Source organism: Falco biarmicus, chromosome 2 (assembly GCF_023638135.1).
Source record: "Falco biarmicus isolate bFalBia1 chromosome 2, bFalBia1.pri, whole genome shotgun sequence".
NCBI classification, from domain to species: Eukaryota; Metazoa; Chordata; class Aves; order Falconiformes; family Falconidae; genus Falco; species Falco biarmicus.
Window position 1 is genome coordinate 74,157,266 of NC_079289.1, and position 27,550 is coordinate 74,184,815.

General features: G+C 40.9%; 1 protein-coding gene and 1 long non-coding RNA gene across 12 annotated transcripts in view; one reads left to right on the top strand and one right to left on the bottom strand.

Annotated features, from left to right (window-relative positions):
• The first annotated feature begins 128 nt into the window (after positions 1-128).
• Positions 129-11,158, top strand: LOC130144474 (uncharacterized). 5 transcript variants are annotated; one of them, XR_008820145.1, is made up of 3 exons: positions 149-388; positions 1,455-3,985; positions 4,077-5,929. It is a non-coding gene; the product is annotated as an uncharacterized LOC130144474 (long non-coding RNA). The 5 variants fall into 5 exon arrangements; XR_008820146.1 differs by lacking the exon at positions 4,077-5,929 and adding an exon at positions 9,415-11,158 and having other exon boundaries at positions 151-388; positions 1,455-3,741; XR_008820144.1 differs by having other exon boundaries at positions 151-388; positions 1,455-3,741.
• The window catches only part of P2RY8 (P2Y receptor family member 8), a 36,682-nt gene continuing 19,672 nt past the window's right edge, over positions 10,541-27,550 (bottom strand). For 5 of the 7 annotated variants that reach the window (XM_056328204.1, XM_056328205.1, XM_056328206.1 and 2 more), the window contains one exon: positions 10,541-15,014. In XM_056328204.1, coding sequence (XP_056184179.1) covers positions 13,873-14,946 — 1,074 coding nt within the window. In that variant the 5' untranslated portion in view covers positions 14,947-15,014 and the 3' untranslated portion in view covers positions 10,541-13,872. Of the gene's footprint in view, positions 15,015-18,776; positions 18,843-27,550 lie in introns of all 7 variants that reach the window. The other 2 variants (XM_056328209.1, XM_056328207.1) reach the window with 1 other exon arrangement.

The window sequence follows — 27,550 nt, forward strand, 5'->3', positions numbered from 1 at the left end:
GGGGCCGGGGCCGGGGCGGGGCCGGGGCGGGGCCGGGGCGGGGCCGGGGCGGGGCCACCCTGGGAGCTGCGCAGGCCCCGCGGGGAGAGCGGGGTTGGGCCGGCCGGTCCGTCCGCCCCCGGGGCTCTGCCTCGGCGGCTGCGGGCCCGGCGGGCGGGAGGGTGGCGCGGCCGGCCGTGCGGGTGGGGCGGCTTGGCTCGGCTTGGCTCGGAGCTGCGGGCCCCGCGGTGGTTACCGGGCTGTGCGGTACCTGCGGCCGGCCGCGACGAAGACAGTGAGGCGGCCCGGGCGGGCCAGCCCTGGGAGCCGCGGGTAGCACCCGCCTGCCCCGCTCGCGGGATTGCTGAATGAAGCGTTGCGCGATATCGTGCCTTTTTTTCCGTCAGAGGTACTATTAACATAATCTGATTTTTATTACCTTCATTTAAAAATCCTAGCTGTACCCCATTTAGCCTTTTAAGCCAACAGAAAAAGTTCAGCGTAAAACCTCAAGATTTATTCCCAATGACTTAAAAATAGCACGAAGCCGTGTGTTTTCTCAGTTGGCTAGTAAGAAAGTAAAATACGTACTCTACCATTAAAAACATCACTCATTCATTGAAATTGTACTATGCATTGAATAACTGAGTCTCTTGTCATCCATCTCCAGGACCACATGTCTCATGGATGGTGTCAGGGGCTGCCGAACCTGGCAGCCCAAGGGAGCAAGGCAGCCGCATGCATATATGTTGATGCACGGCAAACCGCACAGAGCAATGCGGGCAGGCACGCTCAGCGCTCACACAAACAGCAGCAGCAAAGGTCTCTTCCCTTTGCCCTTGCTGGCTGGTTGGGGTGACAATCTGTCAGTGGGAAATACACACACATCCATCCATCTATCCATCCATCCATCCATCCACCCACCCACCCACCCATCCATCCATCCATCCATATGTACACAAGCAGTGTGGACCCCTCCGGTAGCAGACCTTAGGTGAGGCTCCTGTGGCACCGGGAGGGGCTGGGGTAGGGGGCTCTGTTGCCCCTGCGGGGCTGCTTGGGCTGAACCTCCTGCTCCTGTCATGGTCCGTGGAGATCAGCCTTTTGTTACCATAACCTCACTGGTTATTACATCATCCAAAGTATCCACATTAATATTTTTAAATTAGTTTTTTTTATGTGTGGCAGCAGGTTGCGAGCAGAACTGAAAATTTATCTTTAGGCTCATTTTTGCCCAAATAGTTAAAAAATACTAAGAACCTAGAGAAATTATACTGAATTGAAAATGGAACTAGAATGCTTAGATTAAATACAACTGTGAATGTAGACAGCTGTCCTCTGTAAATCCGTAATACTGAAAACAGTTCTGAGATAGCTGGAGAGCCTACTAGGAAAGAAGAGGCTGTGTAAAACCAAGAGAAGAATTGTGCTTGTCACAGAGCTTGTCAGAACAAACTCACTGCTCTTTTTTTCAGGGCTGTGAGCTGTGGCACTTCTACTTGCAAACAAGGAGGTTTGAAAGATACTACAGAGGTGGAAACCAGAGCATCTTTCATATGGTACTAATACAATTTTCAACTGAATAAAAGGACAAGGATCTCATCAAGAAAGAGCAGCCTGTGTTTCCTGGCACACATAGGACAAAGGTGTGGAATTACTCCACTTGGAAAAATATTACATCTCTACCTCTGATGCCTGCAAATTTAGCATAATTGTAAATCCTAATATGTGTACATCATCAATGTGACTGCAATACTAACCAAAGAAAAGGAAATTGCAATTGTATGGATGCTTCTTAATCTTGGGACACACTTCTGATCCAGAGTAATCTTTCTATACTATGCCTTGCTTTGTCTGGGATAGAAGCAAGCCCAATAAACTAGTTTCAGACACTCCAGAGGAGTAAGATGGTAATGCAAAGTCTTCCATCTCAAACCAATGGGCCTAATTTTCTTCTTTTTTCTCATTTTATTCAGTCTTACAGTATAGTTCCACTGGCACAGAAGCGAAGCAATGAAGTTGACTCCAACCCAATGCATCTGTACATATAAGAACAGGCTTGATGAGGCAGAACACCTTCTGTTCCTGCCAGCTTGTTTTGATAGGCAATAAAGGAACATGGATCTGTCTCTAGTTATCTGTAGATCCTCTAGAGATGTGTGCAACATAACTCATTTTTCTTACATGCAGCATCCCATTAAGAGTAAGACAAGCATGACTTGCCTCCTTTGAATTCTGCTTGTATAGTCCTCCTCTGCTTTGTGCAACAGACTTTTTGAAGGTACAATAAATAAGTAAAGAAATATATAGAAACTCTATAGATTCTTTTCAATGAAAATTCAGACAATGTCCAAAAATGGAGATCACAAAAGGAGATTTTTATGTGAAGAAAATGTGATGTGGCTTTTTGATTATTATTTTTTAAGGAGTGGTAATTACTAAGTTTGCTATTCTGATAAACTAAGGTGACAAGAGTGATTTAGTTTATTTAAAAGACAAAACCATGAAGCTGTTGAAATACATGCTTTCGTTTACATTTATCTTATTTGTGCTGGTCTAAAATGTCAAACTAAAGAACCCTGTGAGAAAAGCTAAACCACATCACATAAGCTACCACAGTTGGAAGAGGTTGGACAAGTAATCATTATTAACTGCTCCACAGCAGCCTTGCAGGAGTCAGGCAGAACAAGTGTGAGGCTGCACCGAGCTGACCGAGGTGAAGATCAATGACACCAGCAGTTATCAGAAAAGTGTCTGTCTGGGCTGGCTGTGCTAGTCAAAGATTAGCTTGTCCAAGGTTAGTTATGAAACTGTTGACATTTTCAAATATCTGAGGTGTTTTGGACAAAAGCAAAATAGCAGTTAGATCTCTGAACTGCAGAGATTTTTCCTCAATACTTTTTTTTCTGGACTTCTCTGCTTTTTTGACTATGCATTTTACACTATGGCCATCACAGTAATACCTTCAAACATGTAAAGAACACTGTGATTAATCAAATTCTTGTACCTACTTTTAGGCATATCACAATGAGTGTACATGTTTCAGCTTGGATGTATTATTTGCACTCACCTGTGCAAGTACAAGATCAGCTTGTTTGAGGAGCAATGCGTTTCCATTATGAAGAGTGAATCCTAGGGATGCTGCTATGAAGAGGATGAACGTTTAACCTTTCACAAGGCAGCTGGGCTTTTCTAGGATAACCACATTAACTCCAAGAGCTCAGACTTACATTTTTCAAGGAGCCTTTTTCTGCCATTGAAATCCTTGCCATTGTTCAATGTGTCTGCACAGTTCATGAAGTAATTAATATCTCTTTTTTCTTTTACTATAGGGAAAAGAATATTAGTGGTTTACAGATGGATTCTATTTCACCAGCTAATCATCAAGAGCTCTCCTCTCTTTAAAAACGTCATTGTGTCATTTAACATCACCTGTGCTATGTTTTATTTTTATCTTCCTATGTACAACTGGTATTTAGCTAGCAGTCTTCTGAGCAAAGAATTACCTGCTTCATGTTACACTCTATCTCCTTGATCTTTTAAGATTGTTTTACATGTTCCTCTGTATTTGTGGGTTATGAAGAGATATTCTACATTTTTTTAGTAAATTCAGATCCTTGCAAGGTGTATAAAACAGAAGTACTTGTTTACCCTCAAATTATTTTGTCATTGCTTCCTGCAGAGTACTGCTGCAGTTTTACTGGAAACTCATAAGACTTTCAAGAGCCACTTTTACAGACTCGAGGAGTGCTTTCAGAGCAGGTACCCTAGTTTTCTTTCACCCCTCTGATTGTTTAGCTCTGTGTTCTATAATGCATTTTTAAGAACCCTTACCAATTCAGTTTTCTTCAGCTCCGGTCTAAATGCTCCCTCCTCCTCTTCTATCCAGCTTGGAAGGCCTGCAATAGCTCAGTGTGTCTACATGATCACATCCCAGAATTTCCTTTCTATTTGAAGTAGAGTGGTATTACAAGCCTACAGAAGTATTTTGGGGAAACCACAGGAAGTCAGTATAAATAAGATTTTAAGTTAAATACATGAGCTGTATGGTGTGTAATATCCCTGTAAATGTTTTTGCATATGTTTATCCCACACAGCTATCAAATGACATTATGCCTTGCTTGGGAGGAAACATCACAACTGCTGAGGGAGTGCAGTATAACTAGTACCAGAGGAATGCCAGCCTATCTCTCAGGAAGCTCCATGTCTATCTCATGGGACAAGAAGCAGCAGCTACAGCCAACAGGGGTGTAGCAATGCCCAGGAGGAGAATGTGGCCATTCACAAAGCATCTTTTAGCAAAACAGAGATCGTTATCCAAGCCCCAGTGAAGCATCTCTGGCCAGCATATTTAAATAGTGTAAAGAGCTTCCCTCCAAGAGCAATTAAAGAAAGGATGTCAGGGATTCAGACTAGCTGCTTTGCTTTTGGCCTCTGCCACACAGAAGGTATTGCAAAATGGAGAAGCATAGAGTCTTGAAAAAAGATCTCATTGTGAAGAGAACTAAATCTTAGTGAGAGGAGCATGGAGTGCCAGGTTTTGTCCCTGTGTTGTCTGAGAGGATGAGCTGCCAGGTCCACAGCAGCAGTACAGGGCAGAAGAAAGAAAAGAACGCTTCCTTCCTGCTAGTTTCCACCTGATATCAAATGTGTGCTATAGCCTTTTCCTGGATGAAATGGTGTGCTCCGAGCACAACCCAATTTACATGATGCAGAAGCAGCATCACAGTAACATATGCTTCCAGCGATGTCTTTCCCAGCTGTTGCCACAGCCCAGTGTCTGTTGCTGAAAGCAACTTCTGCTCTGCGGTTCGCTTTCTCTGTGCTGTTAGCTTGAGGCCAACGACCATCCTCAGAGGAGAAGACAGGGCAATGCCTAACAACCTTGTATTCGCTGGGACAAGAGGCTAAGTGTCTGCTGACAACACCCCTAGTTATCTGCGTGTTTGAGGGGCAGTGGATTATATCAAGTCTCCAAGCCTCTCTGGAAGTCACACGGCTGGCTTGTGCTGCATGGGTAGTTCCACCTCTCATGTCAGCATTGCCCCTGTCTCACTCCTGCTAACACCTACATAACCTCTAGGGAAAAATACTGTATCAGACTATAAAGACTACTGTTTCTGAACTGTTTGTATTTGAAAAACACATGAACAAGTTCATAAAATATTTTCAGAAAATGTGTGTGTGTACATAATGTATATCTTACATACACAACGTGCATATGCTATATATGTGTGCGTATTCATATAAAACACATGTACACATACGTGGTGTAAGATACAAATATATACTTGCCTAAATATGAAAAACAAGTCTTCCTTCTACTGATACAGTATAATGATTACTGCAAAGACAACGGTATAAAGTTAGGGAAAATGAAGGTAAGATGCAAAGAAAGGAAGGTTTATTGGCTCAGCTGGAATCCCAGTTCTTCCAGAAAATGACTCTCGATGCTCCAAGGTCAAGAACGTTTGTGGAGCTGTTAAGAACATCTTCATTATCGAAATCTCCACAAGAGGGCAGTGCATCCCATAATTTTTCTACTTGAACGCTCGCTGACTTTCAAATAACTGTAGAGAGCTGCAACTTTTAAGGACTAAAGACCACTCACCACAAGCACTCGAAGTACTGATTTTAAGTATAAGGATTACTTAGTGTAACAGGATATGCATGCATGTGTGTACATATGGGGCAATCAGAGCCAATATTAATGTCAATAGGCCTAGCAATATTTGGAAAGAGTTGCATAGAGATTAGAGCTATAAAGAGACTTCATAAGCACGTTAATAGGTGATAGCATATGTTTGTAACAGAGCTTGAGGCCCATCCAGTAAGTCTGCATGGTTGTAAGAACAGGAATAATTCCACTCTGTGACCTAAAAAGCTTTTGCTGAATACGAAATAAAAACTGAAATACTGTCAGATTAAAGGTTTTATTTTTGCCTTCTATCTTCTCAATCTGATCAGATTTATCAATTGAAGAAAATCTATCAGTTGTATTTTATCTTATTTTTGTACTCCTTTAGAGGTTTCTTTTTACCAGCAATAGGTGGGAATAGTTGCCTCGTTAAAAAAGCTGTAATATATGCATATTTTAGGTGAGACTATACAGAGTAGTTTGCATTAGTCATCAGAATGGGGTGAGATACTGATGAATTCTACATATACTATGGAATTCAAGGTGAAATAGGGAAAAGAAAAATGTCAGCCTGTGGACAATAATGAGGAACCAGGGAAAATGAACCATCAGTGTTGGAGTGCTGAAACTTTTTGAAGGAGAAAAAGCCATTGCACCTCCATAAAGAGTTTCTAATTGGGAATGTGGAGAGATTCTTCGTAGAGGAAAATGATGGGAAGAGGCTTCCAGTCATTCAACTTAAATATTTTCCTTTATTTTCTGGAGTCATATGGGTTTGGGGAGGTGAGAAAGACCTGCAGCTTATTTAAATGTTTGCTGAGGTCCCCAGGGATATTGTTTCCTAGGTCATGAGCCTACATCAGATGAACGAACTGCTGTTACAAGCATGAAGATGGCAAAATCTGGTGAGAGTTGTTAAGAAGAAGGTGGTAACAGTCCTGTGATACCAGCATTGCTTTTGTAGTGTGGGTCCGTAGTAACATGGAAGTCTACAAACGTCTGGATGTCTGAATGCAACCAACAGACAAAGCAGCTATCACATAGGGTTTGGGAACAGAGAAGGCATTTAACATGAATGCTGCCAAGCAATAAAAGCAACACTTGCGATCTACTTTTGATCAGATAAGGTGCAGCTTTTGTGCCTGGTGAGCCCCCATTTCCAGAGATCTGAGTCCCTCTGTGAGATGTTTGCTCTGTATCTAGGTAGCGGTTTACTTGTCTGTTAATCACATTCCTTTCCTTACAGCAGAGACCTGCAGATTTGTGACTGCTTCCAGCTTTCGTGCTGAGAGGGCTCCATGTTTCTAAAATGAAACTGTCTGTTTATGAAGAAAACTATTTACAGACATTCTCTTAAACACAGATGGCCTCCTGCAGAGATTAACTTTCTGGATCTTTTCTGAAACTTGCACTGTATTTCTCCCCAGAGCTGCCACAGAGGTTACTTCTTCAACCCCTCTCCCATATCTAGCTTGAATCTGTTTATATCTCCCTTAAGTCTGTTGTCCTTTCTCCTTTGACAAGGCTGCTCAGGTATACAGTAGAGGAGCCAAACCTTTACTTTTCCTCAGATTCAAGGCACTCGACAAAATGCTTCCCTATTTTTCTGGTACCTCACTGTATCCAACAACATCAGTTAAGGGTGTGGAACATGCTGGGAAAAGCTTCAAAGGACTATTAGCCTTGGTAGCTCCCAGCAGGACAACATGCACATTTTAATTTCTGCATGTGAGTAACTGTGACATGCCAGAGCCAGGTCATGTGGGCAGTGCCACAGAAACTGGAGGAGGAGAAGCTCAGTGTCCCAGTGCCGTAAAATTTCTGCAGAAGGAGAAGACTGACTGCAGACACCATCATGAGCCAAGACAGTCAAACAGGGGGGTGAGGTATTTATTTATGCTAAAAGCTAGAAAGATATTCTGTCTGGCAGCTCTGAACTTCTTGTTTTATAATTAAAGACGCCTGAGAGTCTCCTCATTTGATAACATATTCCAGCTGTTTAGACTTTTAAGGAAAAATACTACAAGTTGTAAGACTTACAATGAAGTAGTGAAAGATCATGACTTCAGTAGGAGTCCAGACTTTAGGCAGGCAGTGTTTTTTTGTCAAATGAAACCCCCAAGCTTTAAAAAAGAGTATCTCAACCAAGCATTACGTTCTATTTTGTTATGCACTCTATCATTACCTTTTATAGATTTGACAAGGGAACACCTACTTGCAGAAATTTAATCCAGAATGAAATTACTCCAAATATATCAAGACTAATAGTCTGATTGAAATTTTGCTCTCAATAAATCCTTTTAATACTATGAACTGCAGTGTAAATGAGGAAAGACAGCACAAGATTAATTCCAATAACAAGTTCCTCTTTTTTTTTCAGGATGGATTTAGTTATTAAATACAATAGCCATGGCTTATATTCTAATTGTTCTTGTGAGAGTTGTTTTATATTAGAATTTTCATTTTGGGTACTTAAAAGAACGGCAGCTTTAGATACGTCTAAAAAATTTTGCCGATATAAAGATTCTCCTCATGGACATCGCCAGGACAAGATCCTGTCAGAATCTTAAATCAGCTTCTCTAGAGGAACTTGTCAGGTTATTGAAAAAGACTTTATTACGTACTCTTTCAGCAAAGGGGTGCTAGAGGGTATTTGCTGGCGTATTTGTGACAATGCACTCCAGGGAATCATATTCTTCACTAATGTAGCTATGACAGCTTTTAAGAGTAGACTGGGCTGCTGCCTGAGAAGTTGAAAGAAAGCCAGCAACTGCAAATGGCCCTGCCCCAAGAGGACAGTGAGGTCTGCTGCTAGTCAGCTCCAACAGCAGCAGCTTTCAGGAGAGTCGAGTGATGGAAAAAATGAGAGCAGAGGTGAGAAAAGATGTTAGAGATTGAATTAATAATGTTATGCTGTGAAACAAAATGTGTTAGCTGTTACCAGCAGCTGGAGGGGTTTGTTGAAGGGTGACACCCAAGTTCATCTTTAGTGAACATGAGGAACTGCTTGATCAGGGGTGGTTGGACAAGGTGACCTCCAGAGGTCTCTTCCAACCTCAGCCATCCTGTGATACTGTGACTTGCCAACAGCGCTCAGTGACAGGGGCTCCCAGCTCCCTCCCTGGCTCTGGGATAGGCTCTTCCAAGAGAGTAGTAGGCAAAGCTCCCTGCTGAACCCCCACTGGCGGCACCCCAGCGGGCAGGGTAGGAGAGGCCATGCTCCAGGCAGCTCTGGCAGGACTTAAACAGGGGCGTGAGACTGACTAGAGCGGGGCCAAGGGGCTGCCTACCTTACAGTGTTCTGCCTCAAGCACTGGCATTTCAAGAGAAGGAAGAACAGGGCCATCGCAGTGTCACTTCCCCTCCTCCAACCTCTGACCATTTTAATCTTAGGGGTTTTCCTGAGTCTGTCGTGATAGCCTATTTAGTAACCTAGAACAGATTTCTTTTTCAGGTGCTTTTCCAGTCTCTCTGTGGACCCATGTTATATGTACATCCACAACAACCTTGGCAAGGTGTTCCCCAGTTATACTATGTGTTATGAGGAGAGATACTAACTTTTCCTCATTTTGAGCACGGATTTCATTCTCTTAATATGTTATTCCCTAGTTCTTGCTTGGGCAAAGGCAGTGAAACTCATCCCAGCCAGCTTCTGCACTTCAATGAGGGTTTTGTGGACCTCTTTCCTACCTACCTCACATTGTCTCTCCTCAGCTGAAGACTCCTAAACTATTTAACTTGTAAGGTTTTAAATTCATCCCACATGCCCTTCTCTTGACCTTTTCTAATTCTTGTAGGTCCTGTCTGTGATGAAGAGACCAGAAGTGCACTAAGTAAACAAGGTGTGGGTGAACCATGGATTTCTACAATACCGAGATGATGCATGGCATTATGTATTATGATTCAAAGTGGTCACTGCTCAGTAACATCATTTGGTACACAAAGCTATGACTGGATTTCCCCATGTGTATTACCTCACACTTTCCAGTGCTGAATTTCACCCTCAAACATTCATGTTTTCCCACACACCTTTGCATATGTAGTATATACCCTTATATACTTACATATTCTTACATATAACAACGTCTCCTTAAGGAAACACCACTCTGATGAGTATCAGTGTAGACCTTACGTTATTTTAAACACTTTGAACTGGAAAAAATGACAAAAGATGGTTGAGTGGCTTCAGGATGATCTCTTTCCCTCTCATGTATCAGCACAGATGTAGCCAAACAGACACTGAACCCCAAATGGATCACAGTCCATCTGGGGAATGTTTATCAAGGAAGACTGTCCCTGCTCCCCTCCCCTGCCCACAGCCCAAGACCTCATGTCAGAGCTAGCCAGCCCCTGCCCCAGCAGTGCCACGGCAGGGCTGGTCTCCAGCTCCCCACAGCCCTGCCTGCCGTGGGCTCTGCCAAGCTGGGCCCACCTGTGATGCCCATGACCCATCCCCAGGGAGGTGCCCAATGCCCAGGGCTGGGGCTGTCCCGATGTCCCTGGCTGGTCCTGGCTGGGGGTGGCATGGGGCCTCATTGCCAGCCCCCTTCAGAAATGCATTGAAATTTAAAAACATATGTATTTGGTGCACCTATTGGGCAAGGAGAAGGGTTCCAAGTTAGCCAACATCTCATTCAAGTATTGCTGCTTCTAAAATTTGTGCGATGGGGGTATGCCAATACCAGCTTCTAAGATACATATAAAACTAGGAAAAATGAACAGGTATGCAAAGCAAAAAAAAATCAGTCTTCAGAATGTATGGGAAAAATAAGAGACTTAAAACATTACAGAAATATAAAAAAGCACAATAACCATGGGAAATTAATTCATTTTATTTCATTACTTGTTTTCCCTGCTCTCTTCTAAGCTTGGAAGTTTCTCAGATGTGGCAGGTGCAAACAAAGAAAGGAATCTTAAATCATGTCCTTTTAATGTTTTTTTAATTATTATTATATATACAAGGAAGTCCAAGCACATTTATAGATTAAATTGCTAAAAAATAATTAAAAAACTCCCACAAAACACAAAAAAACCCAAAGCCCCAAACCAAAAAGAAGCCTATACATTCATGTCTTCTCAGTAAAATTGAATTAACAGAGGCCATCAAGTAAGCATGTTGCCCAGAGCCCATATTTCCTGAACCAAAGGCAATATAGATATGAACTCGGAAATCTTTCAAATGGCAATCTATATTTATGTGTATATATTTATACATATATACATGTATGTCAACTTACACCCACTGACCAAGGAGGGTAGAAGTCTTGCTACCTTAGCATGCCCCAGAAGGACACATTTCCAGTGTCAAAGAACAGTATGTTGGACCACTTTTAAAAATAATTTATTCTCCTCCTCTCTAAAATAAACCTCCAAAACGTAACAGTATACACCATTGCACTCCAAAGAATGCTGGGTTTGGGTTCATTTTTATATTCCTTTCTCAGGGAAAAATCCCACTGACCCAAATGGGAATTTTGCCTAATCTGAGCTAACTAGAGGCTAGTGAGTAAAATGGCATGAAGAGGTACCTGAATGAGGTATCCTTCCTGTTCCTCTTTCGACAATGTCAGAAGAGGGATGGAGGGCTATGAAGAGCTGTGTGAGGTGGGAGAGAAGAACATTTTCAGTCAGTTGTGAGCATCTTTTCTCTCTTGCAAAAGGAGGAATTCAGTATTTTTCAAAACAGAACAGTTGATGTCCAAAGTGCAAGGTTTCTGCCCTTTTGACTCTCTTTGGTGTCAGTTACAGTTCAGACATATTGCAACCACCTTTTTGGAGGCACTAAGTGCTTGAAGATCATGTTCAAGATAAAGCAGAGTGAAAATCTGCATTAGAACTGGGAGAAGTAATGGTCTTCATTATAAAAATATTTGCATGTTTTAAAAAAAATACTAAAAGGAAAGGGATTACAGTATAACCTCTGAAAAAATTTCTGCCCCAGCAAGATGCTGCTAGCAGTTTTGACAGTGAGAAAGCTGGCTGGCATTCTGCGAAAGTGGATGGTGAAGGGACTTGAACAGCAAGGTGAAACCATGCACTGCTAAATTAATACACAAGTTTGCAAAACATAAGTAACCAAATTGCTGCCTGACAGATGTGGGACAGTTTAGGAAGAGCCATTGCTCTTTCTTTGGAGGTCCTGGCACAAGCAGGCATTTTGGAGCATGTGCTAGAGCTCACGCAGGAGCTCAGAGCCTCGGAGTCATACAGGAACGTATTCAGTGGGCTTCTCTCTTCCAGCACACATGAGGCGATTTAAAGTAGGAGGCCCATCTCGCTGCCCTTATACACCCAGCACACAGACTGGTAGTGCTGGGAAGCTTCCAGGCAAATTGCTGGGAAGGTTTGGACCAGTTATATATCTGTCACTGAGGTTGGCCTTGTGGGCAAGAAATGTGCAGATCAATTAACACTAACACTGTGAAATGCCACAAGACACTTCAGATGTCTTTTGAAAGGTAGTACCAGGTCCACTGATGTTTATCCTGCTCCAATAACTGACGATACATTAGCAGAAGATAAGACATAGGGATATCTCACAGCTGATTTTGTGGTTATCCAGCCTCTGTTGTGAAGAAATTTGTGGTTATTAGTGGTGGAAAATTGTGGTTTAATCATGTCATACACAGGGGAAAAGAAGGCAGATTTTAAGGGCCCCAGATGTTGCCTTTTCCTTAGGCACAGGAGCTCAGAAATCAGTATAAATCTAGCATGTGGCATCAGAACCAGCTATCCACAGCACTGAAGACAGCCTCCTACTCAGAGCTGGATGGAGTTGCAGCGCAGCAAAAGCATCCCCTATAGCTTTGTCTTGCTTGTGAGGGGAAACTTGTCTGGCACTGCCAGGTGGGTTTCGGCTCTTCGCTGTCAATGAGGGCCAAAGGTAGGTAAAAAGCTATAAAAACTACAGGAAAAACTTTGCCTTTGTCTGTCCCCAACACATATTCTGTAGCAGTTGTCTTTCCAAGCATGCAAGCAGTTGTTGAGATCTGAGAAGAATTAAAATGTGACCCCAGTATACGCAAACAAGCTGGAGAAGGAGATTTCAGACATGAGTCCCAAACACAGGACTGCCCATTCAACCTGCCATAGCCTGTTTCCAAGGTATTTGGTACATCTTCCATTCTCAAGCTTTGCTTTCATTATTTTCTTCTTCTTTCTGTTTGCCTCTTGAAAAAAAGTTACGTTTCTGACATCTGGCCATAGGGACGTGTTTTCAGCTGGTTTCTGCTGGCACAGAAGCACTCCAGGCTGTGGCTGAATTCTTATCTATCCAGCTGAAAATCTCATTAATAATCCACACCATCACTGTAAGGAAGATAAACTCACTGTCCATGCACTATATAAAGTTAAATAATCTTCTAAGAGGGATGGTGCTTCTGCGTATAGCCCATAGTGAATTGGTGGAAATAGCTTGTTGATACCAACCATGTACAAGCAGCAGCATTGTTACTGTAGTAGGTCAATATGAGAAAACCTGTTTCCTTAAATCAACCGCTCCCCCCTTTCCTGAGAAATTAATAACTTCAAGAAATGAAAACATAATCCACTCAGCAGCTGAAGTAGCCTCAAACATTGTTAGTTCCGTCTTTCCTTTCATTGTATGAGATATTTTGCTGTATAAAATTGAAATAAATAATATGAGTCAACCTAACCTTTTCAAAGGTTAGTGTGGTTTGGTTCTGATAAACAGTTGGGTAAGTGTTGTGGTGAATTCACAGTGGCTACACTTTATGCATTAATGGTAAATGGACAAGCTATTTTTACTCATTCTTTTATAGAAATACAAGAGAGAAAGCAATACATTAAAAAAACCCCGCAAACACAAACCCCAGCACATTGCTTAGAAAAATAACTCCCCTACCCCACATCAAATTTCAGTGTACGGTCTAATTCACCTACAGTAATATTTCACATTCACTGAGAATCACAAGCCTTTGGTTAAACACAGAGATCATACAACTGGAAAGTAATTTTTGTTTAAAATTTATCCCTTGGTTTTACACAGTAGGACTAATTTCAGGCCATCCCCTGATTCTCAGTGTTGGGTTTGCTTCAGTGCCGTCTTGAGTAAACTCGGTTCTTTTAATACTTCCATTTCTTACCAGAAAATACTGAAGCAGGATGCACAATATAAGTATGGCTCAAGTTCTGTCACTGGAGCAATGTATTTTGAGGGAAGCCATTCAAAAATAATTTTTTTCTGTGTCGACTCACAGATCTCAGAGGTGCCTTTCTTCTGGGGATATCAAAGGCTAAAAAACACTTTCCTGCCGTTGCAAGTAGACCTTTACTCCCTCTAACCCATCCATCGGTCCACTTGACATCGACCTGGCTGACATGGTCCTGCCAGAGAATAAACTTTCCCTTCTGGTTTCCAAACTGTCACTGAGCAGCACCTTAGGGCGAAACACTTGCATGAATTTCTGGTAAAATTCTTTGGATGCAAAATAATAAATGAAGGGATCTATGCAGTTGTTGAGGCAACTGAGGCACAAGGTGAGCTTGTAGGCAGGGTACAAACTCCTGCCGTAAAATAGGCGGATGATCATATGCACAAGTAGGATAAAGTTATTGGGAGCAAAGCAAGTGATGAACACCAGAAGGACTATCATCGCCAGGTATATGGATCTAGTCTTCTGCCTGTTACCATATCTGTTTGATGTCTGAATAAGCTTCCGAATGGTGCCAATATAGCATCCAACTGTTAAAACAAAAGGGATCAGGAAGAGCACAACAAATAGCGTGAGGAGAAAGGCTACCCAGGCTGCGAAGTTGGGCAGCATTTCCCATTTGAGGACGTCAAAACAGGTTATAATCCCCAATTCTTTCACTTCGTAGGTCAGATCTGTGCTTTCTAGCGGGTAGAAGGCTAGTAGCAAGAAAATCCACATACCTAGGCAGGCAGCCAGGGCATACCTTTTTCTTCTCCACTTGATCAATTTCATGGGATGTACCACACCCATGTACCGCTCAATGCTGATACAGGTCATGGTCAGTATGGAAGAATACATGTTGGAGTAGAACATCACAGTCACAAGGCTGCAAAGAGTCTTGCCAAAGCTCCAGTGATTGCTTTGGATGTGATAAGAAATCTGGAAGGGAAAGCAGCTGGCCAGCATGAGATCCGTGATGCTTAGGTTGATCATGAAGATAACAGAAGGTGTTTTGGGCTTGATGTGCCAGCAGAGCACCCAAAGGGAGAACAAGTTGCCAGGGATACTGATCATAGCCACCAGTGTATACACAACTGGGAGGGTGATGGAGATAGCTTTATTCTGGAGCATTGCCAGTGTTTCAGCATCCAGGTGGGATCCGTTTTTACCCATTATTCACAAGCGGGTTGTTGATTCCTACAAGCCAGCTGGATCATATCATGGACACTTGGCTTAAAAACCTGGAAGACAAATGTCAAGACAGAAAAGCAGTATGTCAAAACAGAAATTAAGAATATAATTCTATTAAACAAACTAAGAAAAAACCCTATGTAGTTTGATAGATTATCTCTGAATGAACTGAATCCATTAAAATTCTGAAAATTCTTCTCCTCCCTCCGAATCATGGTAGTGTTTTACTGATGTCACTTCTTCCTAGCTTTGAACAGCTACTTTTTCCCTGCTGAATGGCTTTCTGGTATTTTTTGCAGTCTATATGTTATCACACCTCCTATGTTATTGTAACATAAAGAAAATCACATATCAGAAATTGAAATTAAATTGTTGTCTGTGTGAAAACACTATTCCATAGGACACCCATAAGCTAAATCCATTCTGTCTACTTTAGATGTCATGACCTCGCTTCTTGTAATCCAGTCTTTTCTGACTCACCCTGCCTTCTCCCAACTATACAGTGATCCATTGCAAGTAAGGGCCGAATTTTTAATTTTTTTTTTTCAACTGAGGAAATGAGAACATACAATCAATTGTTCTTGGTATATTCATGATATAAACAGGATATAAGGAAAACTCCATGTGTAATTGACAACCAGGGACAGATTGCAGTTGCTTGAACTGGTTTACAGGCTGAAGAGACCAGACTAAAGAAGTAGCAAGCCTTCTTCTAACAACAACAACAACAAAAAATAAAAAATATTGAGTTTCAATTTCTGCCAGATGTAAGTTATTAAAAAATGTTCTGTTTGCAACTGTCTTTTTAGCATCACTTGTTGTCCTGGTTTCAGCTGGGATGGAGTTAACTTTCTTCTTAGTACAGTGCTGTGTTTTGGCTCTGATGTGAGAACAATGTTGATAAGGCACTGATGTTTTTAGTTGTTGCTGAGTAATGTTTACACTAACTCAAGGATTTTTAGGTTTCTCAGACCCTGCCAGCCAGAGGGCTGGAGGGGCACAAGAGACTGGGAGGGGACACAGCCAGGACAGCTGACCTGAACCAGCCAAAGAGATACCCACACCATGGGACGTCATGCTTGGTGTATAAACCTGGCAGGTTAGCTGGGGCAGGGGGGTTGTTGCTCTGGGACTGGCTGGGCATCGGTCAGCGGGTGGTGAGCACTTGTGCTGTGCACCACTTGTTTTTCTTTCTCCTTTTCCTTTGGATTTTATCCTTTCCCCCCACCTTTCCATTATAATAATAACAATAATTATTATTATTATTGTCATTATTGTTGTTCTTACCTTTTTATTCTGTTTAAATTATTAAATTGTTCTTATCTCAACCCTTGAGTTTTACATTCCTTTCCAATTCTCCTCCCTACCTCTCTGGGTGAGGGGGAGTGAGCAAGCAGCTGTGTGGTGCTTTGATTGCTGTCTGGGGTTAAACCACGACACTTGTATTCTGCAAAATTAGTTTCAGTTTTTCAGTCTGCAAAGCAAACCCATGCTTTCACTGTCTGGCCTATAGAGATCTTTCTATGCAGATACAATAGCTTATGATTTACCTTGATGTTTTATACAGTGCAGCAGTAGCTAGCAGCTGCAAGCAAGAACTCATGCCTCAATGCATGCGTGCTTACTTCCATTAAGCTGCAAGTACAGGGTTGTAAAAATGAAGAAATGGCAATGGATGACAAGAAAGGCTGAGGACAGAGCAGCTGAGTTCTGTGAAGAGTGGTAGTAGAGGCTTGAAAAGGGTGCCAGGCGAAGCAGTCGATACTGTGGGCACATCTATGCTGTTTAATAAAAGGGAGTTCAGGCCCACTCCTACTTGTGGACTCTGATCATCTGCACTGTTTAATCCAAGCATCTCTTTGAAAGACACATCTGCTGTAGCAGGTTAGATTACAAAACGTAGGTGCCATTCAGCTGGTGTCACTTAACCTCAGATCCAGTTAAATAAGACCTTTAATTTAACTGTGTGGTCATAGCCCATGAGCAATATAACAGGTGAATCCCTCAGAGACGTCAGCCCTTGGTGCTGGATAACTCTAGCTGAAAATAACCATTATGATGAAAAATGTGATTTCTGACAGAGGCTCTTACCGAATAACTTGCTATATATAATAACTTCACAAAAATAACTGTCAGTGGTTCCTGAGACCTGGCAAAAGTGAAGTCTTTACTGAAGGAGTAGATAGATACTCAACTCTGAAAATAAACTGAGTGCAGATCCAGAAAAAGCACAGCTACACCAGCAAGAAGTTCAGTGAAGGCTTGTTTCTGTTGTTTCTTGATCTGATTAATTTGACATAGTGCTTCAAATAACAGCTAAAATATTCAGAAATCGGTAGAGTCAGTATTGAACAAGTAATGTTAACGGATGTTGCCAGTCTTTCAGGAGCTTCTAGCTGAGCTGTTGGAAGCCCAGAAAAAGGCACAAGAAAATAGGAATTGCAAAGAAGTCAGAGATATGTTCCTAATAAACTTATCCCACACATGACACAGAGCAAACGTGTTCCAAGTAATGAGCACATGGCATGATCAAAACTGCAAAAAAACCCTTAAGCAAATCTATCGCAGGTAAATTTCTTTTCTTGTTAATGAAGCTATATCAAGAATGAAACACACTTTTTAGTTTTCAGGGCAATTTGAAAAAGCACGTACTGACACAAAGCTCTTGGAAAAAAAACACCTTAATGCTATCTATTTATGACTTACCATAGTAAATACCTATTCATGAACTCTATTGCCTCAATAATCCTGCTCAAGTGACACGCACCCCTTTGTGCCCAATAACCCTAAACTTCCCCAAATAGAAAATTTTTATTTATATGGAAGTATCTACAGAGCTCTAATAATGAGCCTTTGCAAGTGGAAGTTATTTGCTGTCACAGGGTAAGGGAACTTAGCCCTAGACACTATTCCTACAGAAATTGTATGTACTTGGGAGGTAGGAGTATAGGTGAAAATTTCCATTAAATCTGTCACACTGCTCATAAAGCTGTTGAGTACCTCTGACATTCAGTTTTGTGTTGGGGCTAATCACAAACATATCTTCTTCTAAACTTGCTTTTCCTGAGAGCACATCCTGATAAGAAGGAGATGAAAAAATGCACACATCGATGCTGCAGTACGCAAAGCAGTGTCAGGATTCATGGCCTGGCTAAAGGCCAGTTTTATGCACTTGTGGAACACTACCATCAGTAAAACACAAATGCCTCCCAAATGTAGGCAACTCCTGAACAGGGGTTGAAAGGCACCAGACTTAGTGGTTAGATGCCTACAAGAGCTCTCCAAAAAGGACAGGTCCCCTTGGCACAGTTTTCAGCAAGGAAGATGTTCATCACAAGAAGCAAAAGAAGAATGATGCTGTGGCTCCCTAGTGTCTTCTGCAGGGGAGGGAGGGGGCATGAAAAGCACTGTTGTTGGAAGTCATTTTTGAGGAGAAATAGCCTCTTGGAGAAATGTGGAGTACAGAAAATCCTCCTTCTAGCTTTGACTTTCCTTTTAACAAACCCTTCTGGGTCTCTCTTCCTGAATCCTTCTTCTGAGTCACCCTTACTTGCGAAGCTTTGCCTTTTAATGCCCAGATTAAGCTGCTGGAACCACGATGTAGCTTTTCAGCATACTTTACCTCTCCCAGTATTGCATCTATTTGGGTTTAGTTAACAGTCTATTCATATTTTCCTCTTGTTCAGGGTAACTTTATGTCCTTCCTCTACTGCAACCACAGTCTCCATCTGTCATTTGTGGTTTAACTTGAAAAGGTCATAATTCAAGTAAGAAAGTAATCTTTATGAGGATTAAAATTACATTACCCTTACATTTTATGAGTTGTTTCCTTTCAGGTTTTCAACACAATTCAAATCAGTGGAGCTTGCATGGATTCTCTGCAAGAGAAACTTTGCTGCAGGATAATTTTAAAACATCAACCCTCAGCTAAGGTTTCATATGCATGATTTGTAAAAATACAGTTCTGTTACATAAATATGGCCATTAGAAAGACATTGTTTTGCTTTTATTTTGGGGAGAGATGTATTTAAACTACAAGAGACAAATGGATATACAGGTAGACTGAAACAAAAATGCAGTAAGGATGCTTCAAGTGAGAAGATCCAGTTTCGTTGCCTTTTACATCAGTCCTCAGGATTCTGATATAGAAAGGAAAATGTTAAACTTTTCTGCTTGTCTCATTTTTAAAACATTTAGTGGATGGATGTATTTTAGTTTTATATTAGGAAGTAAGAGCACCTACAGCCTCTGGAATAACTTTCATTAAATCCGGGTAGGATTTTTTGCTTCCCTTTGTACTCACTGGCTCATGGCACTCTGTATGGAAAGCTCACCTGGAAACTCAGTAACACCAGGTTTTCATCCGAGCTGTAACTGTAAACAAAGGTGACAGCTGCTTAGTGTCTTTTTGACAGTAATGGTGGTTCCTGTCCCTTCAATTGACAGAAGATGACAAATTAAACATTAAAGAGTATAGTAAAAAACAAACAGTAAGCCATCAGAAGACAACTGTGTTATTTCTTTGCCATGGAAAAATAGCAGTAGAGATGTGTCTACTTTCATTTTAGGGGACTGCTAAGTAAAAACTGATGTGTTTCCTCTCTTGCATCTATTCTATTTCTCTTGTCAATGTCAAGTGCACCTGTGAAAAAGACTGAAAAGCCTGTGAGCCAAACGAAACCCAGAATTACCCTTTTATAAAAGGATTTGTCATTTTGAGATAGAAAATTAAATCCCAAAACATATCATGCAGCAGAAAGCCTTACAAAACCTATTCTGTTTCATAATTTTTGGTTCACTACCTGTCAATGCACTATTTTGTGGAACAAAAAGGTCTTATTTCATAAATTCTTTGATAGTATTACACTTCTGGGAAGACACCCTTCCAGATGAAGAATGTAGGATGGCATGTTTCAGATTACAGGAAAAACAAACTAAAATGCAATTTCAACTCAATTGCAAACAGACTGAGAATGAAGCAAAATGAAAACATAGATTTTATTGTAAGCACTTAGCAAAATAATATTAACAGTTTTGAATCAACGCAAATGTGACTGAAGAATGTGATTTGTTTTTTTCTCAGAAGATGCATTTTTTGAAAATTTGTTTGTTTTTCACTTGCTCAGTTTAATACTATTACAAAGTAATAACCAGAGATAAAGGATCAGGATAGTTTATCTCTCTAAATGTAGCTAAAATTGGTGAAAACTTAGGGATCCTTAGTGTGCAGTGTTCCTGCTGGGGACCCAATCCCTCCTGCACTATCTGAATTGCTAGTAAGATAAAAATATATCAGACAAGCACAGAAAACAGACACTTAATCTCTATTGTAAACTGAGTATGAGGAGAAGAAGGAGCCAGGAGGGCAAGGAGCCGGGAACCAGTCATCTTGAGTTGTGGAAAAAGTGGCAAACACTTTGATATTCAAATTGAGTAAGGGGTTTTAATATGAGGAACAAGAAGAAAAAGTGCCCTTTGTAACACATCTCAGTTATTGTTCCTAAAGCATCATTTAAGTGTTTCAGAGAAACACTTCTGCAAATGTTCAAGTTCGCCAAACTGAGGCATGTAAATGAGTGCATGTCTGATTGCATGTTCCTTAAAGCGAACATGGGCTTTACTGAAAGAGGGTGCAGGTTTTGTCTGGATGGTTCTTTCTCATCGTCGCAACAAACTTTCATGCAAATTTTATCTTCTAGGCTTACATCTCAAAAAGCCAAGGGTTTGGTTCACTCAGTCAAGATCTGAACCTAAGTCTTCTAAGAAACTTCTTTGTTATTGGGCCTTCCCTGTTCCTGCTAATTTCTTTTTTTTTTTTTTCTTCTCTTTCTGTTTTGTTTTGAGTACTATGACTGCAAAGATCAGAAACTTATCACAAAGACATTATTTTGCACTAGGCTTTAGCTTATCTTCTTTTTAGATTAAATATATTTGGGAAATGAGACTTCTACCCTCTGTGCACTCATGTGTACAAGTATTTCTGAGCAAATCAACAAAACTGAAAACATCTAACTAGCTGCAATATTCCCAATCTTCTATGTCATTTAGCTTTTGAAAAAAAAACCCAACTGTTCTTTATTTCTTATTTTTCAACAAAGATTATTCAGATAAAGGATGTAAGTAAACCATGTGTATGCCTAAACTGCAAAAGGTGGCATATTTTTCTTACAATGAAAGAGTTACATTATAATCACTATATTAGGGAAAAACTCTTGTGGAGACAAAATTCAGTCTTTATCTTAGTACACCAAGTCAAAGTAAACCCTATGGTGGTTATAGCTCTGACCTCAAATAGTTAGGGTAAGGTAAAACAAGAGTGACTTCTCTCCACAAGGATTTCACATTGAGAGGTAAAAAAACCCTCTATTTTTTCATAAATAAAATATAGAAGCATTACCAGCTGTAGTGTAGTAGAGGGGTACATGACTGTTGAGCTAGTTAGCTATATCAATCTAGATGAAAGCAGCTGTATTCAAAGGTGAAGAAAACTAACCCTATAATTTCTGCCTAATAGAGTGCTTCTCTTCTCCATCTTGAGGGAGTGCAGTTGCCAAGATTCAACCAAAGAAGCCTTACTAAGTGTAAAATCTGAATATATAGGTGAGAGGCAAAGAAAAATCGCAAGAAAATGCTATACCAATTCTTCAGAACTAGCTGAGTAGTAAAATTAACTTTACATAGCTACCATTACATTTCCTGTGTGTGTCCCAGACTATGCAGTTTTGCTGACAGTTGAATTGTAGTTCACTTGAACCTTCACCTTTGTTAACCGTAAATTAGCAAAGTCAGGATTATGTGCTGGTGTTAGCAATGTTCACCCTAATTTGGATAAAGTTTGCATAAACACAGCCACGATCATCTGTGTCAATAACCCAGTTCAGAGTGAAACTAGTCAATGTAGTCTTTAAAAAGTTAATTTCTGCAGTATTCAGGTCTATGGAAATAATAAGGCTGTGGACCAGTATTGAAAAAAAACCCCAGCATCTGAAGTGTGATTCTATGACTTTAAGTGCTAGTTGCACTACAAAATGAAGCAGCTTGCCGTTTTCTTTATTGGTGTGCAAAGCAGTCAGCTTTTTAAAATTCTGTGAGCAAAACCTGAAGTCAATGGAAGCCCAGCTTGTGTAACTCCGATGATAGATTTTCTAGGCTGGTTTAAATTTCAGTCAGAGTAAGCATCCTAAACTGGATTTAAAGAGGTTCCAGTTTATGAGCTAGTAGCTAGAATATAGTATATATGTTGGTCTTTCCTACATACACAGGGTTTATAAGTTTAATTTTTTCAAGCCTGATATTTTAAAAAGGATTAGCAAAGCTAAGGCAACCCCTTTTAAAAATTCAACATAACAGGTCAGGAATTCACTCTACAGGACTCTAGGCTGCTCTGTGGTCACTGCCCATGTGAACGTTTATATTTCCCAACAGCATAAGGTAACTTACCTCTTGGTGAAATAAAAGCATGCATGCAAGCAGTTACTGAAATATTGCTCGTGCCTGGCAGGGAACCTTGATTTCATTAGACCACAGTTTTTGTCATATGGTGTCTGGCCAAGGACAACCAACTTCAAAAGCTCTGGCAGACATCCTGAGTAGTGTGGAGTTGTCCTGCACCAGGGGGCCCTCTTGCAGGTGGCTTGTCCTTGAGTTATGGCAAGATGGTGAAGATTTATGGTTTTACGGAACTTTGACCACAGAAAAGTGCCAGACCAAGTCTAAATTTAAATACACACAAAGTGATTTCCTTTATAACTTTAAATCTTTCTAACGTTGCCTATGTCCAGGATTGACAGACAATGGTGCCCAGCCCACAATTACTTCCTGCTACAAATAATTGCCTCACATAGCTGTTGGGAAAGTCAGAGGAAAAAGAGTTGTCCATCATTTCCCTTCTGACCTCATATGCCAGGAAAAGAAGTAGCAGTTTGTTGGCGCAAGGTCTTTGTGGTAGGCAATATGACAGATGCCCAAAACAGAATCTCTCAATCTTCAGAAAACTTGATGGTCTTGTACTGAATCTGTATGGTCTGACTGGCATTTTACAGCAAATATATATATACACACACACACACACAAACAACATACGCATGTGTGTGTATATATATGTATTCTATTTGAAATCTGTACTTTCTATCTTTTAATTTCTCTTATCTGTGAAACTCTTTTTGAATGTTTCCTCTCCTGTTCAGTCCACAAAGGAATTGAGGTAGAGCTGCATGCATGTTTTTGAAGATTATCTTTAGAGATTAAAAAGAAGAAGAAAAAAAAATTCTCACACATTGCTTTTTTTTTTGCACTTGTGCTACAAATATGACAGTCTGTAGCTGTTGATTGATTTAGCATATGGTGGAGTCCATAAACAGGACAGTCAACCAAGTTCTGCAGGTAGCTGAAAGGATTATTTGGCATGGTATTTGGGAAATATTTTGAGCAACAAGCGTAGGGGAATTCTAACAGTCATGTAATGTACTGGGGCCAGAAATTGGAAACGGTATTGTTAGGGGTGAATCAAAGAACCTGGCTGAGCATGTAGGCCTTCTTCCACAACCTCCACTAGCTGGTCTCAGTATGTACAAACCCTCTTACTACCTCCCAGAGAAATAAACACATCCCAAAACGTCTGTGTTGGATCTGTAATAACTGGTGACTTGTAAATACAGGATGAATTATTGTTCCTTTTGTTAAGTAAGATCTATATGAATATGCAACACTTCTTCCAGAGCAGTAGCATTAAGCAGCAGGATTTGGGTATAGCTGGCACCTTTCTTGCCTGTTTTTTGCTACAGCCATGGATTTAGCATCCATAGAAATCTGTCTATATTAGGGTGAGCTGGAAAGTGTAGATGCCACTGGCTGTACTGGGCAGATCTCCAGTGACTGTAACAAGCTCATACGTAGTCGCTTCCATTGTAAGTGCAGGTGTTTGAAGATGAATCCAGCTCAATTTAAACATCCTGTTGATTCAGATCCTGGTTTCCTGGAGGCCTGTAATTGCTTGGATTCTGTCAAAATCTGAACTAGTCCACTAAAACGTCATTGTCCCCTTTCACACTTGCACCACTCAGCTGCCCCTTTAAAATGACCAGCTCCCACATGAAAATGAATTGGCACAGAATAGGACCAATTGCACGATTTTACCTGTACTCATCTTCTTCCAGCTGTTTGTCAAAACCTACAGTCAGTTTTACTGCAGGTCATAAAACTGTGTAGCAAAGATGCCACAGCTGGGATTCAGAATAAAAATGGTTTTGTCTTCTGCTGGTCCTGCTGCTGTGCTTGTGTATCATTTAGCCTTTACTGATGGCCCACCTACAGGACCAACTGCTCTGCTTTCTCCCCAGATGCCTTCAATGTACTGGTGGCAAACTCCTGGCAGACTGGGCATTCTCGGGTTTACGCATCAGATAGAAGTGATTCCCACATCAATACTAGTGAACAGTCTTGGCTGAAGAATACATGAGCCCAGGGGCTCTGTAGGAGCTAAACTGATGTGCACTCGGCAGCTTTCTTGCCTATCTGATTCTCCACTCCTGAAAGGGCAAGAAGAGCTAGATGTACAGAAAGGATGAGCCTTGCTTCCTGTCAAACCGTGCCTCTTACTGGAAGTATTTGATACAACAAATGAGCTGCTGGAAGCTTTTTTGTATGGCTGGAACTGATACTGTGTCCACTCATTCCCCTGGACCCCTTGTCAATACTTGCTGAAAATAGGTGACAACATGTATTTCATCAGGAGTTCTGTGCCTGGGCTGCCAAAGGACCAGTAGGCAGCAATGTATGCAATCCATGGCAGAGGGAAACGTGAGCTCTGTGCTTGTCTCTTTGTTCCCTAGCACTATGGACAATGCTTTCCAGCCTCGCCTGAAGGAAAGACTGGTTGGGGCTCACCTTGGGTGACCTCCGTGAGAAATCTTGCGCTGTCCCAACTCCTACCTTTGCACAGCTTCTCTTACTGCTTATTGTCACAGCTCAGAGTGCGAACCCTGAATTGTATCTGTACTACTGACCTGTGTATCACTGTATTTTTCCTGAGTGATGTTCAGTTGCCTGTGTATATGGTCTTACAAGTGGTTGTGATTCTCTGCTAGAGAAAGTTTCTTCATGTTTTCAACATTGTCACCAGCAGTCAATAGTATTCAAAGCTACAATCACAGGGTACCCTGGATGATTCTGCCTTTTAATTATAGTAATATGATCAGGCCATGTGTCACTAGGACAGCTATGTGTCTCCTGCATATGTCTTGAGAGGAGCAACTTAGGGCACGTGCAGTACCACCATGAGGCCCAGATGGTATGACCAGGATTCATTTATCTTGGGATCAGTCCTGCAGGTCTGGTGTTCATGCAACTCTCAGTGAAGCCTGAGGCAGGTGTGTACTGTGCCCAAAGCACCTCAGAGCTCTTTTCTCAGGAGATAGAAGCCAGCTCACCCAGTCCAAGCTCACGCAAACTCACTTGTTCACATGCTGAAAGAACTGAAAGCTGGCTTCTCTGCAAAAGCTCATGGCTTATGTTGGGCATTGATAACTGCAGCTGCAGTAGCTAACTACAGGAGCAGATACACTGTATGACCTAGTTTTAAAAACAGAGTTATATATGCACACAAAGGAAAAAGAAAGAGGCAACAATTAATCCCCCCCCCCCCCCTTTCCCCGATTTATCAGTTAAGTTTTTTCCTGACTTCTCTTCAGTTTGGCAATTTGATACCAGCTACAGGTATGACTGGTAACATACAAGAAATGAAGATTTTAAAATGGGAAAAAAAGAAAAAGGTTTCTAACAAAAGTTTCACCTCTTGTTCAGTTTCTTTGTGACTACTTAAGCTATCACACTAATACAAAGAGATACAACAGGAATAGCACCCTGAAACCACATCTGCTGTTGTTTCATTCGGCCGAAGGTCCTTGAGTGCAGGTGAGGCAGCAGGTCTCCAGCTGAACCACACTGCAAATGCCCTCATGTTCAGGCACTGGTCTTCCTTTCAAGTCCTTACTGCAGTTAGTTAACTTAAATGCATAAATAAGACAAAAATGGGATTCTATCCATGTCTAACATAGTCTTTCTGCATTGAGATGTATTTAAGAGCCCTAATTATAGTCAAGATATATGTTGATATATTTTTATATGAATGCTGCCTGTGAAATAATCACAGGCAGAAATCAAACATATTCTGCATCTGGTTTTGTTGGAGGAGCCAGTCTCTGCTCTTAGGAGCCGACAATGCATTGCAATAGCTTATTGGCTTTACTTGAATTCCTCTGTATTGCTAGCAGAAGGCCCTGAGATACCTGGATCACCACTGCTCTGCAAATCATTACTGGCATCTTGCTATCTTGAGAAAAACTAATGAAAAATCTGTGCTTTAAAGAATATTATTTATTGACCTGTACACTAAAAATTAGTGTTTAACTATAATTTTTATGACCTTGGCATTTAGCTCCAACTTAATAGAGCTAATTCTGGGTGCTCCATTTGTAAACAGTCTGTAACTCACAATCTCTTCTACTACCTACAGAGGTATTCTGCTATTTTTAAGCATATGGGCAAGCAAACACATTCTTGCAACATAATCAAAGGTGTGAATCTGTATTTCATTAGCCACTTTATGTATTTGATCTCACCCATACAGTCGAAGGACACTGTTTACCCCTCTGGGATAAAGTTTTGCAAAACGGCTCCAAGTTACCATGTGGAAAAGTGCATTCATTACCATACCATAGGACATACTACACTACAGCCAATATACTACCAACCACTTTGTCTCTGCCATGAATTGTCTGCTTGCCCACATGCTTAAGGTAAATAAATACAGCTGAGATATTTTAAATAGTGACCACATGCAAGCAGCACAGGCCAGTATGGGGTGAAAGTGGCCTTAGTGTGATTCTGATGCAGGCAGCACTTCAGGAAATACCTATAAACCCCATAATCAACCCCCCAGGTTCTAGAATTTTGTTCTTTTTTATCAGATGATATTTCAGCCTGTGTTACTGATTCATCATATATATATATATGTGTGTGTGTGTGTGCCTATATATGTGCACAATATTATATATCTTACAGTATTATATTGTATAATCATATATAGTAATATATGAAATTATTTTCTTGTTTCATATTATATCTACAATTGATAACATTCTTCCGGTTTTAAACTTTTTTCATGACTACAAGTGAAATTTCAGCTGTTTAGCTATTAAGTGTTAGATAAACCTTTAAATGAAAGGAAAGAATCCTACAGTAGAGGACCTCCAAGTCCTAATGTAAAAAGTGATCAGACTAACTTTAAAGTTTGAGTTTCACTAGGCCCAAAACACTATAGAAAAAAAACATGGGCTCCAGAGCTCATCCAGTCTTAAAGAGAATTTCCTTTTAAGGTTAACACCTAAAATTCAACCACCTGGAAAAATAGACTAAGCCTGTGAAACGCAGTGACAAGGACAATTACACAAAAATGCATTAGTTTTTTAAAAATTTGCTTAGCTTAACCCCAAGACTGGAGAACTTAGAACTTTTAAAGTTTTATCGTAAAACAAATCCACATAATCTAAATGCAAGCTTTAGGTGATTCCAAATATAGCTATATTCA